At 42.0% G+C, this 15,667-nt stretch overlaps 1 protein-coding gene across 2 annotated transcripts in view; it reads right to left on the reverse strand.

Moving 5' to 3' along the window:
- The window catches only part of SATB2 (SATB homeobox 2), a 277,520-nt gene that overhangs the window by 72,284 nt on the left and 189,569 nt on the right, over positions 1 to 15,667 (reverse strand). For both annotated transcript variants that reach the window (XM_053283545.1, XM_053283544.1), the window contains one exon: positions 11,054 to 11,209. In XM_053283545.1, the coding sequence (XP_053139520.1) occupies positions 11,054 to 11,209 (156 nt within the window). The remainder of the gene's footprint in view (positions 1 to 11,053; positions 11,210 to 15,667) is intronic.

Raw genomic sequence — 15,667 nt, forward strand, 5'->3', positions numbered from 1 at the left:
GTGAAGCAATTTTTAAAAGTCTTTTTAACATCCATAGGTATTGTGGATGGGGCAAAAAGAAAAAGAGAAACCAAGTACAGATCATACTGAAGCTGAGGGATCTGAGAGCAAGAACAAGTCCAAAGTATGCCGAAGAGTAAGCCAAAAACCAGTCCGAGTCAATCCAAAAATCTGAGGTAAACAAAGCCAAAATGTTAGAGAGAGAGATATCCAAAATCATTCCAAGTCAAAGCTGAAAAACAAGTAAAAAAAACTCAAGGAACGAGGAGAAAGCAGAAAGAAAACCTTCCAAACCGAGCAGTGCAATAGTCAAAAAGGAAATGAGGAGAGAGATGCTCTCCCGCTGAAATTAACAGATGCACCACATGCGCTTTTTGGCAGAGCTGAAGAGCGCCTCCTAGGAGCTTTATAGACTTCCACCAGGGCTACTGCACAGGTGCAGAACCACATTGTGAGGGAACATGGATCACCTCAAAGATCCTCTGGCTCTGTCTTCTATACTTCTTACTGACTTTTGAGCAATTGTGTAAATCTGCCCAGTGTTTGGATGGGAGACCACTGGGAAGTCATTTGAAGATTCTACAAGTTTTGTAAAGGAATAATATGCTGTAAGTATAATCAATAAATAATAATAGGCTGGATGTGGGAGTTCTAGCATCTGTCATATTGAAACTATTTTTTCTATTATATGTTTTAAATTACTAACCACAACATTCTATGACAGGGTAGGCTACTAATGTAAATACAGTAAAAGTGTAGATGGCAAAACCTGCCTCCAATATCTCATTCAAATGTTCTAATTTAAGTAAAAGAAGAGGAAAATGCCACCATTACAGTTTTGTCATCTCTATATTCTGATGCACAAATTGGCTGTAGTTATGGTAGCAAGCATAACTTTCTCTTACACACTAACCAGCATATTTGCATATAGAATCCTAGCCAGTTTCTTGCATTAAAAAAATCTGGATGGAAGAGTATGTCTGTCACATTTTATCAGAAAGCATTAGTAATTTTAAAGTATATTATTTGATAAGACAAATATATTGGTGTCCTTTTTAAAAGTTCTCTATCTCCTAATCAAGCCACAAAGGCCATGCCTGGGGGTGATGGGAGTTGTAGTCCAACAACATCTGGGGGCGCAAGGTTAAGAAACCCTGATCTACAACAAAATAATTTAGGCATGGTGGATTCAGAAATCCCTAGAGGAAATGGAGGGTAAATGAAGAAAGACGCAAAGCTTCATTTTCCATACTTATCACAGATTCATTTTTAACTGCTTCATCCTTATACTTCTAAAATGTTTAAGTCAGCAGTGGTAGCTGAGAAAAACAACAGAGCTGTCTGCTAAATGGATCCATACACTAGGGATGTGCAAACTGATTCAGGTACAAATCAATTTGTATCCGAATCTAGCTGATTCAGGTGATTTGGAGACAAAACAAATCACTCTTGTGGTCCATTGGCTAAATTTGGATAAAAGCGAATCACGCCTGATTCAATTCAAATCAATTCGAGATTCGGATCACTCATATTATTTTCCCCAGATTCCCAGCTTTCATTTTTTTAAAAAAAGCTAAGCTCTAGCCCTTGTAGAAGTGGAGTTATGGAGCAAAATATGTGGTCACCTTGTAGAATCCAATAGTGTTTGGATTCTTTGGTGTATAATATGTTTCCCTCAATGAATCCCTACGAGGATTCATTACACACCTTCATTTTTTCTATTCATTTTGACTGTCTTTTCAACACTGCCAACTGTCAACTGCCATGCGCCAACTATACCCCACTCCCACCCGCAAGGCAGTGGGGTACTACTCAGTTTATGTTCTAGGATTTTTTTCAAGTGTTTAGGCTCTTTGGTGTCTAATAACCTTTCCTCATAATGAATCCCTATGAGGATTCATTACACACCGAAGAGTCTAAACACCTCAAAAATTCCTAAAATATCAACTGAGTACCCCACAAGCCCAGTGGCTTGTGGGGTAGCTGGGATATGGGATGCCACTAATTCCCGACCCCCACAGCAAAGCAGTGGGGTCAAAATGAACAGAAGAAATCAAAGTGTGTAATGAAAACACCAAAGAATCTAAACACTTCAAAAATATCTTAAAAATAAACTGAGTACCCCCAGTGTGTGTATGTGTGGGGGGGATAGTTGACACATGGCAGTTGACAGTTGGCACTGTCCAATGATGGTCAAAATGAACAGAAGAAACGAAGGTGTATAATGAATCCTCACAGAGGGATAGCAAGGTTGGAGTGGGCCCAGAGACAAGATTTTAAAATGCGCCCCCCTCACTGAAGATCAGCTCATGAAGTAAAGAAATCTTAGATGAAGCTGAATAGTGGTAACAAAAAGCATAGTAAAATTTATATCTATCTATCTATCTATCTATCTATCTATCTATCTATCGATCGATCGATCGATCGATCTATCTATCTATCTGTCTGTCTGTCTGTCTGTCTGTCTACCCATCTATCTACCCATCTATCTATCTATCTAATCCATCTATCCATCTATCTCTCCTATGTGCCACAGTAGAACACCATCCTAAATTATTTTTTAAAAAGGTTTTGTAAATTGTGGACGATGCAAGTCATTTAATGATACTAGAGAAAGACATGCTATTCTGGTAGCTCCAGGTCTTAACACTCACATCAATTTCAGAGGATAAATACAACTGAAGGAAGCCCAGGTGGGTGTGCAGCTGGGGGAGTCAGTCATGTGACTTGCCTCTGGGGGCCCCCCAAGGCAGTGGGCCCCCAGACAACTGTCTCCCTTTGCCCTATTATAGTTATGCCCCTGAATCCTCATAGGGATTCATTGTGAAGAAAAGTAATTATACACCAAATAATCCAAACACTTGAAAAATAATGACTGCACATTTTGCTCCATAACTCCACTTCTACAAGGGCTAGAGCTTTGATTAAAAGAAAGAAAGAAAGAAAGCTGGGGATCCATTTTAGGGTTAGGCTATGGCAACTTCGAATCCCCATTGTTTCCTATGGTGGAAATGTTCAAAATAAGTAAAAACAAAACAAAAGCATTAAAAATCAACAAAGTGTCCCACTGCCTTGAAATCTGGGTGGTAGGTGGCACCCATGGGGACCTACCCACCATCCAAATTTGGTGCCCCTAGGACTGTGTTAAGTGGTCAGAATCCAAATTGAATCAAATCAAATACAAATTGAATCTGGGGTGATTTGAAGGGGGTAGATTTGGATACAAAACAAATCAGGGGTAATTTGTTTTGGGCACAAATCGAATTTTTTAAAAAGGATTTGTGCACATCCCTACCATACACACAGCAACCTCATAAAATGTCCCAAGTGAACAGAATATGCTTATACACATTCAGATAAACTCTTGCTGAAATGCTGGACTACATTTAGGTTGTAGATAAGAATAGTCCCCACTTAAATATAGGCTTATTTATTCAAGTGTGTATTAGGGTATATCCAAGCATCAGTTTCCTAAATCTTGACTATGAGATGGCTCTCTGTATATAACTGCTTTGAGAGGTTCACCTGAAAAATGGTATATAAGTGCAAAATAAAAATAACTATAATTTTTCATATTTGCAGTTCCATTATTACTTTATGAAGTACTATATTTCCTGTTTTTATTGTGTTAAATTTATGATGCAAGATTAGTACAACCAGCAGAATATATTTCCAGCCCCTTTGCTCTGTGATGGATTATTCTTGTATGAACAGAACCATCGTCGTCTTCTTTTAATTCGGTTTTGAGAGTACAGCGTAGTGAGTATCACCCAAAGTAGAGTGCAGAGAATATCACCCAAAGAATGGAAAAATGTAACTGAGGAGCGGGGGTGCATTGCCTCCCACTAGGTGAGTGCCTTGAACTTGCATGGGCATCCATATTAGATTAGATTAGATTAGATTAGATTAGATTTATTTGATTTCTATACCGCCCTTCCAAAAATGGATCAGGGTGGTTTACACAGAGAAATGACAAACATTTAAGATGGAACCCTGTCCCTAAAAAGCTCACAATTTAAAAAGAAACAAAAAGAAACATAAGATAGATACCAGCAACGGTCACTGGAGGTACTGTGCTGGGGGTGGAGAATGCCAGTTACTCTCCCCCTGCTAAATAAAGAGAATCACCACATTAAAAGGCGCCTCTTTGCCAAGTTAGCAGGGGTCTATTATTAAATACATGAGGTTAAGAAGCAGGTGTGGTAAGGTCATTGCTCCAAAGCCTCAGAGAGCTATGAGACATGGCTGCTTCTTTTCAGTATCCAGGGCTCGGGTGGGGGAGTGCTATGAACTCACAGATAATTGGGAACACAGACCTCCTCACCCCAGTTTGTATGTTGTACTTTAGGAAGAGGGCAAATCTGTCATTTCTTCCTTGGGGTTCTGAAGTAGTGTGTGCACCAGGGAAGAAGAATAACAAAAAACTTTGTCAACAGCACTATTCAGATCACATTAAGAAAGTGGATGTGTTGAGGACACTTTTCAGCACATGTATCGAGTGCTTTGCTGGATGAAGAATGTTTTCACATGAAGCTGAAATCAAAGTCTGATCAAGTGAAATAAAAAGTGAAAGAGGCATTTGTAATACAAATGTAGAAACACTGGTCAGAACACTCATATGAATTACAAATGCCTCTGAACTCTGGCAATGTTCTCCTGATGTATGGATGCCCATAATGGGAGCAGGTAATATGATATTCAGGGCAATTTATATTGGAACACTGCATGAGTGCCATACTTACCATCACCATACATTTCTCAATATGGATAAAAGTGCATCTTAAGCATTTACTTAACTGGCCTTGAGCAGAACCTTTAGTTTGACATTCTTAATTGAGAAGAGAGAGAAAAAAAGAATGTTTCTGCACTGACATTTTGCAGGGATTCCAGCAAATACGTGAGTAAGGCAAATGAGATTTTAGTGAGAATGATTCAAAAAGTCTCTACCCAAAATAAATGGAAAAGGATATTTCCTCACCCACATCTTCAGAGCAGAAAATGTCAGCATCTGTGACAAAAAAGGCAGTTTGTGATGTATGTATATTAAAATTATGCTATTAGCCACAGAGAGATGCCTTTCTTATTGTATGCATGCAAAGTCCCCTAGAACAAATGTTGAGCAATGATTAACTCTCTTTATGTGATTGAGAGCCTACAACAGCACCACATCCACCAGGTAGTATTATTTTGAAGTCTTCTTCTTCTTCTTCTTCTTCTTTCAACAAGCTCTCCTTTTATGAATCCAATACAACTCCAAAATATAACTCATGGTGATTTAAGATAACCCAGTCTAGAAAACTGGGTTGGATAGAAGTCTGGTTATAATGATGAGTTCTTAACAAAATCTCGACAAGAAGGTCAGCTGACCTTTGTAAGCTCTGTGCTCTGCCATTCTGTTGTAGTTCAAAGGTAACATTCTATATATCATAATGTCTGCATGAGTTTAATTGCCAGTTCTACCAAACTACTCTTTAAATTCTTTACTTTATGCATTTATTCCATAATGACTTACTATCATCACAATAAAGGATTCAGATGACAACCAGATTCCCATAATTATCCCTGCTGATTGGACAAAGAAGTACTTTTTAAAGTGATGGTTCTCTTTATCTCAGTAGGGGGGAGAACAAGTGTCCCTATTCAGCCCTAGCACATTGTCACTTTTAAGACTGTGGGCCCTGGGGACAGGGAACCATCTTATTCATTTTTCAGTGTAAACCTCTTTGAGAACTTTTGTAGAGGAGCAGTATATTAATAACTAGTAATCATCATATTAGGCTAGCTTTTTAAAGTTTTCATCACATTGTGACTTACCCTGAGAAAGTATTTTTATCTGGTAAAAGCAGTAGCTGTCACTGAGAAGAAAGATCACACTTGATGGTGGTCATTTGAACACCATGTGAATGAGTTAACAGTACTTCTGAATCTACCCTAGAGTCTCAGCTGGTCACTTTCCCCACTTCACAGTCTTAATCAGATAAAATATTGTACTGGATCTATGTAATGTAACAAATAATGTATTGCCAGATCACATTCTATAGATATTTTAATCACATTTCACAATAATATGCTTATGACTGGTGTCTATTTCGTTTCTTTGCATACATGGCTACATAGGAAGTTGATATTTGTCAGAGTACTCGGATACCACAGTATCATTTCCCAGAAATTATCTATGCCACAATCTGTCAGCTTTGACACAAGCTGATCATCACCTGGTTCTAACTAGTTCTGGTTCTCTTCCTCCTTCATCTACCTCAGATGTTCTGTGAATGAGGTGTGTGTGTGTGTGTGTGTGTGTGTGTGTGTGTGTGTGTGTGTGTGTGTGTATGTAAGACTGTCAGTTGTTCCATCATAACCCAAACCTAGCTCATATACTAAGTACATTTACTGAGCACTTTTCAGAAAATAAAGTACTTCTATGAGCATAAGGCTTTAAGGCAGTAAAGAAAGTCCCAAGACTTCTTTTTAGAATCCTTGCTATCCATATTTTTACAATATCTATATAATTAATTCTCTTAGCCGGCATGCGTGTCCTAAATTTGGCGGCGGAACTCTTGCAACACATTGTGAGAGTTCCGGCCTTGGGCAAGAGTTGAGGGGAAAGAAAAAATGGCAGCGGCGGGCCACAAAACAGCCAGAGGAGGTGGCCTCAGCTGGCTGCTGGGAGGCAGTGGGATGGCCTGGCCTGGCCGTCTCAGGTATGGAAACGGAGGTGACAGCCTGACCTGGCGGGAGGTGGAGGCAGTGGAACGGCCTGGCCTGGCCAGGCCATCCCAGGTATGGAAGCGGCGGTGGCAGCCTGGCTGGGCCTTGCCTGGCCGCCAGGAGCAGGACGCAGCGGCGGGACGGCCAGGCCCAGGCGAGGGGAGAGGAGGCACCGGCGAGAAGTAACGGGCGGCGTGGCGCAGCCCCAGCACCCGTTGGAGGCCGGGGTGGGAGGGAAACAGGCGGCGGGACTTCCCAGTTCGCCACCCGAGAGGAGGAATGGTGGCAGTGGGGACCTTTTTGGCCCTCCGCGGCCCTGGTAAGAAGGACCTGGCTGTGGTGGCAGGAGGGAGGGGGAGGGAGCAAGAGAGAGTGGGACAGGAGGGAGGGAGCAAGAGAGAGTGGGGCAGGAGAGTGGGGGGTAAGAGAGGGGGAGGGGGCAAGAAAGAAGGGCAGGGGGAGGGAGGGCAAGAGAGAGTGGAGCAGGAAGGGGGGAACAGCAGGCCCCAAAGAGCGTGCAGATGCTCTGTGCGGGTCGGCTAGTAGGTTTCTAAACACTCAAGGCTGCAGGAAGATATCTGAAAATTTGATGGTAATGTTTGAAAATGTGATGGTAAAATAAAATAAGATCAGAAACCAGAAGGCAACCTAAAGAAACATATTTATTAAGTAATTAAACTTGTAATGTTATGCCATCTATTACTATTTTTAAAAGCCAACTAAAATTCTTCCAATATTGTGGGCAAAATTTCTGGAATATTCTAGACCATATTTTTCACAATGTGCAGAGTGGTTGACTTATGCATTGCCTCGGGATATATTTCTGAGTACAAATACCCCTGGCCCAGCCACATGGCCTCTGGATCAGGCTTGGGATCAGACTCAGGGTCAGATTTGGAATCCAACTCCACATGGATTTTTGCCATACTGGTTCTCAAGGGTTCGAGTGGTAGCTCTTTGCTCCTCACCCTTTCTTCTTCCCACTTTTCTGCTGCCTTCCCCTGCAAGGAGGTCTACCTGTGCTCCCCAACCTGAAAGTATAACCAACACACTGATGGATCAGGACTAGTAATACTGAATGCCTATCCTTTTAAATCTCCTTGCTCCCTTCACTCTCCTCTTTAAGCCTACACTTTGGTACTTTCTCAAGCAAAGCCTTAAGCTAATTCTTTGACCATTCTGACCTTAAGATAAAACACCTCTACATGAGACTCTAGTAAATACTGTTTGTTGAGATTTTATTGCCTCACCTTGCCTAACCAATCTTTTATTTTCCTGTACCCCTATTATCTCTAAATAAATCTGATTGTATCATATTTCTGTTTCCTCCTCAATTTCCAGACCAAAACTTTGAACAAATTTATCCTGTAATGAACTGTTCCATATAGTCACACTGATTCTCCATGTTGGATCAAAAGCCCAGTTTAAGTGTAGCTAGCACTCCAGAACAGTCTCATTAAGAGGGGCTAGCACTGGCTCAGATCAGGGCACATGTAACCTACAAAATGAGATGGTCCTGAATGAGTGTTTACAATTTCCAAATATATTCCTATGTTGAAGCATCATTTTTGTCTTCATGGAGCAGCTGTTCTAAGGCCACTTTGTCTGAGAACTGGTTAGGGGAGAAGAGTGATGGCTAGAGTGGTTAGTCATATAGTTAGTATAGTACCGGTCAGTTGTTACCTATAGTCAAAGTGTGACTGTCATGGCCTCCTTGGGGCTGTCTGGAGGCATTTGAATGGTCATGGTTATAAAGAAAATGCTGGTCTAGACATACCTTATTCTGTGTTTTTTTTTTACGTTGTAACCAACAATTACTTCTCAGTAAGAACTTAATTAGAGTCTCTGTGTGTCCAGAGAGTCTGGCTGTCCTTACCACCAAAGACGGAGGGGTAAGAGGGCCCAAGACAACAGGGATGGGTGGCAGCCAAAGAGAGATGGAGGAAAGCCTGCCAATGGGCAGGGACACAGCTCCAGTGGAGGAGGAGCTGAGCCATGATAAGAATGAAGGGGAGGCATGCAAGAATAACATCAGCAGCATGCCTCCCAAAGGGAGGGAGTCTGAGCAGGAGGAAGGAGAAGGGGGAGAGGCACTAGCAACAGCTGTAAGGGGTAATCAATTACAGGTAATAAAGAGGGGCATTGGCCCCATAATTGGGGGCAGGCGATGCATAGCCTGTGAGGAGGCATATAAGGAGCCTGCCAGGGATGAGAAGGTGACTGGTAGAGAGTGTCGGGGGGCCCCCGGAGAGGGGCAGAGCAGCCTGGGACAGAGGAGGCAAAGGGTGACGCTCAACCCGCTCCCTGTCCCTGCTCTGAGGCCGGTCCCGATAAGCCTAGACAGGCTGGGAAGAGGAGACAGGGACGTGTAGCCGGACACTGTGGTTGTCTAGAAGTACTAAGAATGTCACTAACTATATAACCAACCACTCTACCCATTCCTCTTCTCCTCTAACTATATAACCAGTTAATGTACACAGTTATTTTTAGGAACACTTAGATGTTAAGGTGGTTCTTATGGATTTTCCAAAGATGAATTATTTTCCATTTAGATCTGTTCTTTGGGGAGTTTTCTAGGCTTTACATTTTAAAGGAGCAGATGGATGTTTGATGGTGATGTTTGATGGTGATTTGATAAGAAAATGGAAGCACCATTACTTACATGTGGGAAGGCTGAGACATAATCTGAAAACTCATGCTGTAGAATAACGGTACCATGGCAACCAACTGTAGTTTGGCATCATTCATGTAAATGAACATGATATGCAATTTATGCTAAACAGCAACTGTAATCTCATAGCATTTTAAAAAACTATTTTCAGTTTAAAAAAAATTATTTATACTGAATAAATTTCCAATCCCTATTCTAAACAGAAGGTCTCAATACCTACAATATTTCAAAACAGTTAATACTGAAGTCTTATAGGGGAATCTATCTGCTGCCTGCTTAAACAGTGAAACAAAAGCACTACACACTCAAAAATACTTCAAGAAGTATTATTGGGTGAAGCCACATCAACATTAGTTTTCACTAATCATTTTTAGCGAAGGCTTAATTTTAAACCTTCGCTGCTCATGTTTGGTTTTTTTAAAATCATCTGTGGCATTCATATATACTGCAACATTGTTTCCTTTTTCAAGTCAAGAACAATTAGTGCATTCTAGATCAGAAGAGTGGATGGTGACCAGCTCCTCTGGAATTTCAGTATTCAAGTTGGCACAGATTGAAGTCAATGAGCCACCCAAATTATTGGGTGTCTCAGAGCTTTTCTATTTCAAGACTCTTCTGCGTAAAATGACAGGAAGCTTCCAAGCACTGTGGAGCCAAACCTCAGAAAGAGCCTGGTAATTCAGTTTGTACTAAAAGGGTCCTGATTAAGAACTATCCAGTCTTGGCGGCACACACATCATTGGTATTCATATGAACGAAAGGACGAAGGGCACGTTTGCAAAATCAATTGTGCAGTTTTTATATTTACTGCACTTTTACCACATATGTCATTTATTACACAGTGGAAAACCGTTAAATGCACAGTAGTTGTGCCAAGTGGCATTATGCTTTTAACAGCTTTATTCATTTAACAGCTCCAGCTCTCATTATATTTTGCCATGTGGTACATGACATTTTTATTCATTTAACAGTGTAAGAGGGCTCCATGGCATTTTCCTTTTATGTATTTCATATTGTGCCTGGGCCTTTCGCTTTTTGTGCACACTAACCAACAAGCTCCACTGAAAAAAAGTGGTGCACAAGAAGACATGGCGAATCAGAAGCAGGACAGGGGAAGGATGAGAAAGATTTAAATCCTCCTTATATAGTGTAATACAAATCTGTATAACAGTCTGTAAGACTCCTATATTTCAATAAATAAGTTCCTCTTTGCATTCCTTTCACTCTCAACACTTCACCATCTTTTTACAGCAAGGAACATATTCAGAAGCTAAGAACCAAATAATGATCATTCTGTATTTCCCATTGGTTTCCCATACAAAATAGTTAAAGGAATCAAAAAATGTATCAGTCAAATGTGTGGGATACCATTATTTCAAAGGCCCTTGGCTTACTGAAGAAGGTAAAGAAAAATGCAAGCATGTTATGGTCCTGTTTCTTTTTCACTTTTCTTTTAAGGAAAGATGATCTGATTATGTTTTTGCTAGTTATTCAGTTTTAAAAGGCAGATATAAATCATTCTGGAGCTAAAGGACAAACACATTTGATTCTTCTGAGATGATGATGATTGTTAATACAGTAGGAAGCAGATGTACTTTTATTGGTGGAATAAGGGAGGGGTCCAATTTCAACCTCAAAGCTTTCTCTTTCCTTGAAAAAGAACCCCTTACTCACCTGACTTTTGTTGGCAGCCACTTTTGCAAACAGAGCCTGAGACACCTTGGCCCTTTTCATCTCCTGTTGGATCTCGTCATAAATGGCAGCTGTGATGTTGATGTTGGCTCCGTCCACCTTAATGGGGAGGTCTGTTGTCGGTGTCGAGGTTTTGGCCTACCGAGAGACCATGAAAATAATAATTAAAAAAGTGCTGCTTTCAGCCCAGCCATCTGTGCAGAAATTATCAAAGGATTTCAGTCAGCTGATGCCAAACTGCATTAGCTACAGAGGGACACTTCCTGTCCATTATTCTAATCAGGTTAATTGTGATTGGAAATAATTGCAGTGCATTCCTATAGGACATACACAGCTCCCTCCAAAACACACACACACACCTCTCTCTCCCCTCCCTCTTTTTCATAACACACACAGAAGCACATATACGGAAAAACTGAAAGGTTACATAGCTAAGGCATTAAGCTCAAAGCAGTTGCCAGATTCACCAAATACAATACATAGATGAGCATTTGGATTTTTGCTTTTTCTCCCCCTAAAAACAGCATACCTTGGAGAAACAGGCAATTCTCCCAGAAAAAATGAGTAAATGCATAGAGGTCTCTAAATAATAAATTATTACTCAATTTAATGCACTCCCTCAAGTCTCTCTCATTCTTTATTAAAGCTATATGTATGTCATTTGAGTATGTATGGTTTCCCATCATTATGCTAGCCAGACAGTCACCTAATTTCACCTAGGAAATCAGTTGGAATGAAAAAAAATTCATAACGCCGACTTGACAGTGTGTTTGATGTGCTAACCTTGGTCTCCTAAACTCATATTGCAATTCTGTGTATTCCACTGCACTCCTTTTAATTGAATGATTTTCAATCAACTTCTGTGACAAATGAAGGACAATAAACAGAGAATGTTGGCACTTCCTCATACTGAGCCAGCAGAGACAGATCTAGGGGAAGTTAAGGAATGAAGGAGGAGAAGCCATTACCCAAATACTGGAAACCTCTTCAAGTTCTGTTCAGACTAGTTGCTCGCTTCACCAGTATAAGTCAAACATGATATTGAAACAGCTAAGCTAACAAACCTATGAGCATAATCATGATCATACTGTACAAAGCTGTTGTATCAAGCAGCAGCTCTTTACACTTGATAGCAACCAAGGATTCCTGCCCAGTTCAGACATAACACTAAACCATAGTTGAGCACTACATGCGAACAAGCCAAAGGGAGCCATGGGGGTGGTATGCATATTCTCTGCTCCCACCCTTATGTACAATAGGAGGCAAGTGAAAGCTTTTGCTTTAAAACAAAGTGCAGTACCACATCTTCTTCATATATAATTCTCTTAAACGTACCCATCGCTAATCCCATGTGTGGCAGCTCTCACGAGAGTTTGGGAGCAGCTGCCGAACTAGCAACGGGGATGAAAATAAGGATGCTGGCCAGTGGCCTCTGGGAGCAGGAGGTGGCAGAGGGCCGGGCTGGTCTCCAGGATTTGGTGGGTAGGTGAGAGGAGGTGGCAGGCCGGCTTTCCAGCTGGCCCTCCAGCCAGAAAGCGTGGGGGGCGCGCAGAGAAGTGGGGGGAGAAGAGAAGCGGGAGGAGGGAGAAGCGGGCTGGCCAGAAAGCCAGACAGGCTGGTGGGGGCAGGGGGAGGCAGTGGTGGTGCCGGCTTGAGGCGCAGATGCTCTGCGCCCAGCCCAGCTAGTTATGTATGAAATCAGCTAACTGCAATTTGTTAACTAGAGTTAGCACAAACCAGGATACCAAACTGCTAGTGATCAAACAAATCACAATCCAGCAAACTATGAACCTGAACAAGCACCAAGCTCACACATTCTCTCTTCAGGCCCACAGCTGTGACACAAGAATCCTGGTTTGTTAAACCACAGTTCTGTGTGTCATCTGAACTCAAGAGCTGTGGTTTAACAAACCAGATTATAAAACCTGTATCCTGATTTCATATCCTGGTTTGTAAGCCACAATTAAACTACAGTTCCTCGGGTCAGATGGCATGCACAGCTGTCATTTAAGAAGCAAGAATTCCTCCTTTGCAGCCAGGTGCACAAGATGATGAAAAGGGGGAGTGGGGAGCATATAGACTCAGCATTCATTCAGGCCACACTGACGATTCTTTTGGATGATCTGACTCTGAATGGAGCCTTCGCTAACAAATGGCAGGTTCCCGAGTTTGATCATAATGTAGAACGTTGCTCTTCTCTCTTTCTTTCATGGGAGAAAGAGTAAAGTGGAGTGGAGAGAGCACAAAGTCTGTGGCTCTCTCAGGCCTGTTTTTGTGGCATTAAACAATTATTTAAAGTTATGTTTGAACCTGGCCAATGAAATTTAGCAAGTCTTTCAACCGACAGAAACAGCACATTTAGATATTTAGGAAAGGTAGTTATGCAGGACCACCCATCCACTAGATGAACTAGACAGTCACCTAGGGTGCCATGGGGACGGGCACTGCTGGCTTGGGTCACATGCCACCCAGTAAGCCAAAAGCAGGGCCAGCCAGCCTGCTAGGCAGACCTAACTGCCTGCCTGAGGCAGCAACCTGAAGGGTACATTGATGCATCCCTTGCCCCCTTCTCCCATGGGTGGGTGGGTGCAAGTCCCATTATCTGAGTGAGCAAGCAGGCGGGTGTCTAAGCGGGCACTCCCCATCTCTGTCACTTGCGCAGCCACCCACTTGCTCTCCTTACTGCCTCCGCCAGCCAGTACTGCTGCTGCTGCTTGATAACAACAACAACAAAGTAAGTGTTGATTATGCAAGGAAGCAGATGAGACAGTTGAGCACCTTGTGTTTTGTTGTAAGAAAATCATGTAGACTGATTATAAGGAAAGACACAACAAAGTTGCTGCAATGATCCACTGGAATTTTTTGCAAGAATTACAAATTGCTAGCAAGCAAGAATTGGTGGAATCATCCGATTGAGAAGGTCACAAAAAATGAAGAGGCAAAAATCCTTTGGGATTTTCAAATACAAACATTTAGCACACAATATGCCTGATCTGACAGGCATCAAGAAGAATTGGGTTCTGATCATTGGTACTGCAATCCCAGGGGATAGACAAGTCAGTGAAAAACAACTGGAGAAAATAACTAAATACAAGGACATTCAGACTGAAATTGAGCAGCTCCGGAAAAAGAAAACAGTAGTGGTGCCAACAGTTGTTGGTGCCCTTGGTGCAGTACCAAAAGAACTTGAACACCATCTTGACACCTTGGGCATCGATAAAATTACAACACATCAGCTACAGAAGGCCACACTACTCGGGACAGCACGAATACTACAACACTATCTTTAATTTTTCTTTAGTTATCCTAGACCCTTGGTAAGGGCCTGATAATTAAAGTAGCAAATCCAGTCAATAACATCTGGGGCTGTGTGTAAATAGAACAATAATAACTTATTTGTTAGCCACCCCATAACTAATTGCTCTCTGGGTGGCTACTTCTGGGCAACTGGCCTGGCGCAGTGCATTATAATCATGCTGCTACATCACAGCAAGGACAAGTAGTAGGCAGGAGGGTGTCAGGGACCATCTGCATGCTCGCGCATACAACAGAGACTGCCAGTCCATTCACCCACCCACTTGGATGATGGGAGGTACCTGCCCACATGGGCAAAGGGGAGAGGGGGTGCCAAAATCAGGCTTTGCTTGGGGTGCCAGCAATCTTTGGGCCAACCCTGCAGTAATGTCATTTTCACCATGATGGTACCTTAAAGCAGCCCGGGTTTTTTTGGGGGGGGGGGTGTTGAATATTTATAGTCTCTGTTTAATTTGATAGAGTTGCATAGTTCGCTCTCGGAAGAAAAAGCAGGTTTCACTAAATAGTTCAAAAGGGCAGTTCATTGTCTTGTTTTGTTTCATTTTATTTCAGGAACTTAGGTTAGACACTGGTAGGCTGCTATAGTAATACCTTAGCAAACGATCTTAAGAATCACCTCCTCCCATATATGCCTGCCCAAGTGCTGAGATCAGCTCTGGAAGCCCTGCTCTGTATCCCTTCACCACTGGAAGTATGGTGGGTGAGCACAAGGGGCTGGGCTTTCTCTGCTGTGGCACCAAGGTTACTGAACGCCAAGGGAGGTCCTACTGGTTTCATCTCCACTTTCTTTTTTGTTGACAGTAAAAATGGATTTATTTCAGTAAGCTTTGTGATCAGGGTCTATATTATGAAAAAGGCTTGAAGGGGTTGCTACTCGATTTTATTTTTAACCTGTTGTAATTATACAGATTTGTTTTTAAAATTGCTGGCTTAAATTTTTATAATTGTTGATTTGTTTTAAAATTGTTTTAAGGAGTTACTTTTTTTGTTAGTTGTTTTGAAATGAAACAAATAGAATGTTCTTACACACAGCCTAACCCAGGTTAGGAAAGCCCAGCCTGGGCTGGGCTGCACAAAAGAACCGCCGGGATCAGGCCCAATCCCAGCAGGGCATTTTTAGCCCAGCTCTTAGCCAAGGTTAAGGGAGCAAGTGCTCCCTTAACCTGGCTTCCTGCTTGTGTGCAAGTTTGGGCTGCTTCCAGCCTGGCCACACACAGAGACAGGCGGCTAGAGCACCTATCTACTGGGGGAATCCCAGTGTGCAGTGAACTGGAGGATTCT

This window comes from Hemicordylus capensis, chromosome 1 (assembly GCF_027244095.1).
Source record: "Hemicordylus capensis ecotype Gifberg chromosome 1, rHemCap1.1.pri, whole genome shotgun sequence".
NCBI lineage: Eukaryota > Metazoa > Chordata > Lepidosauria > Squamata > Cordylidae > Hemicordylus > Hemicordylus capensis.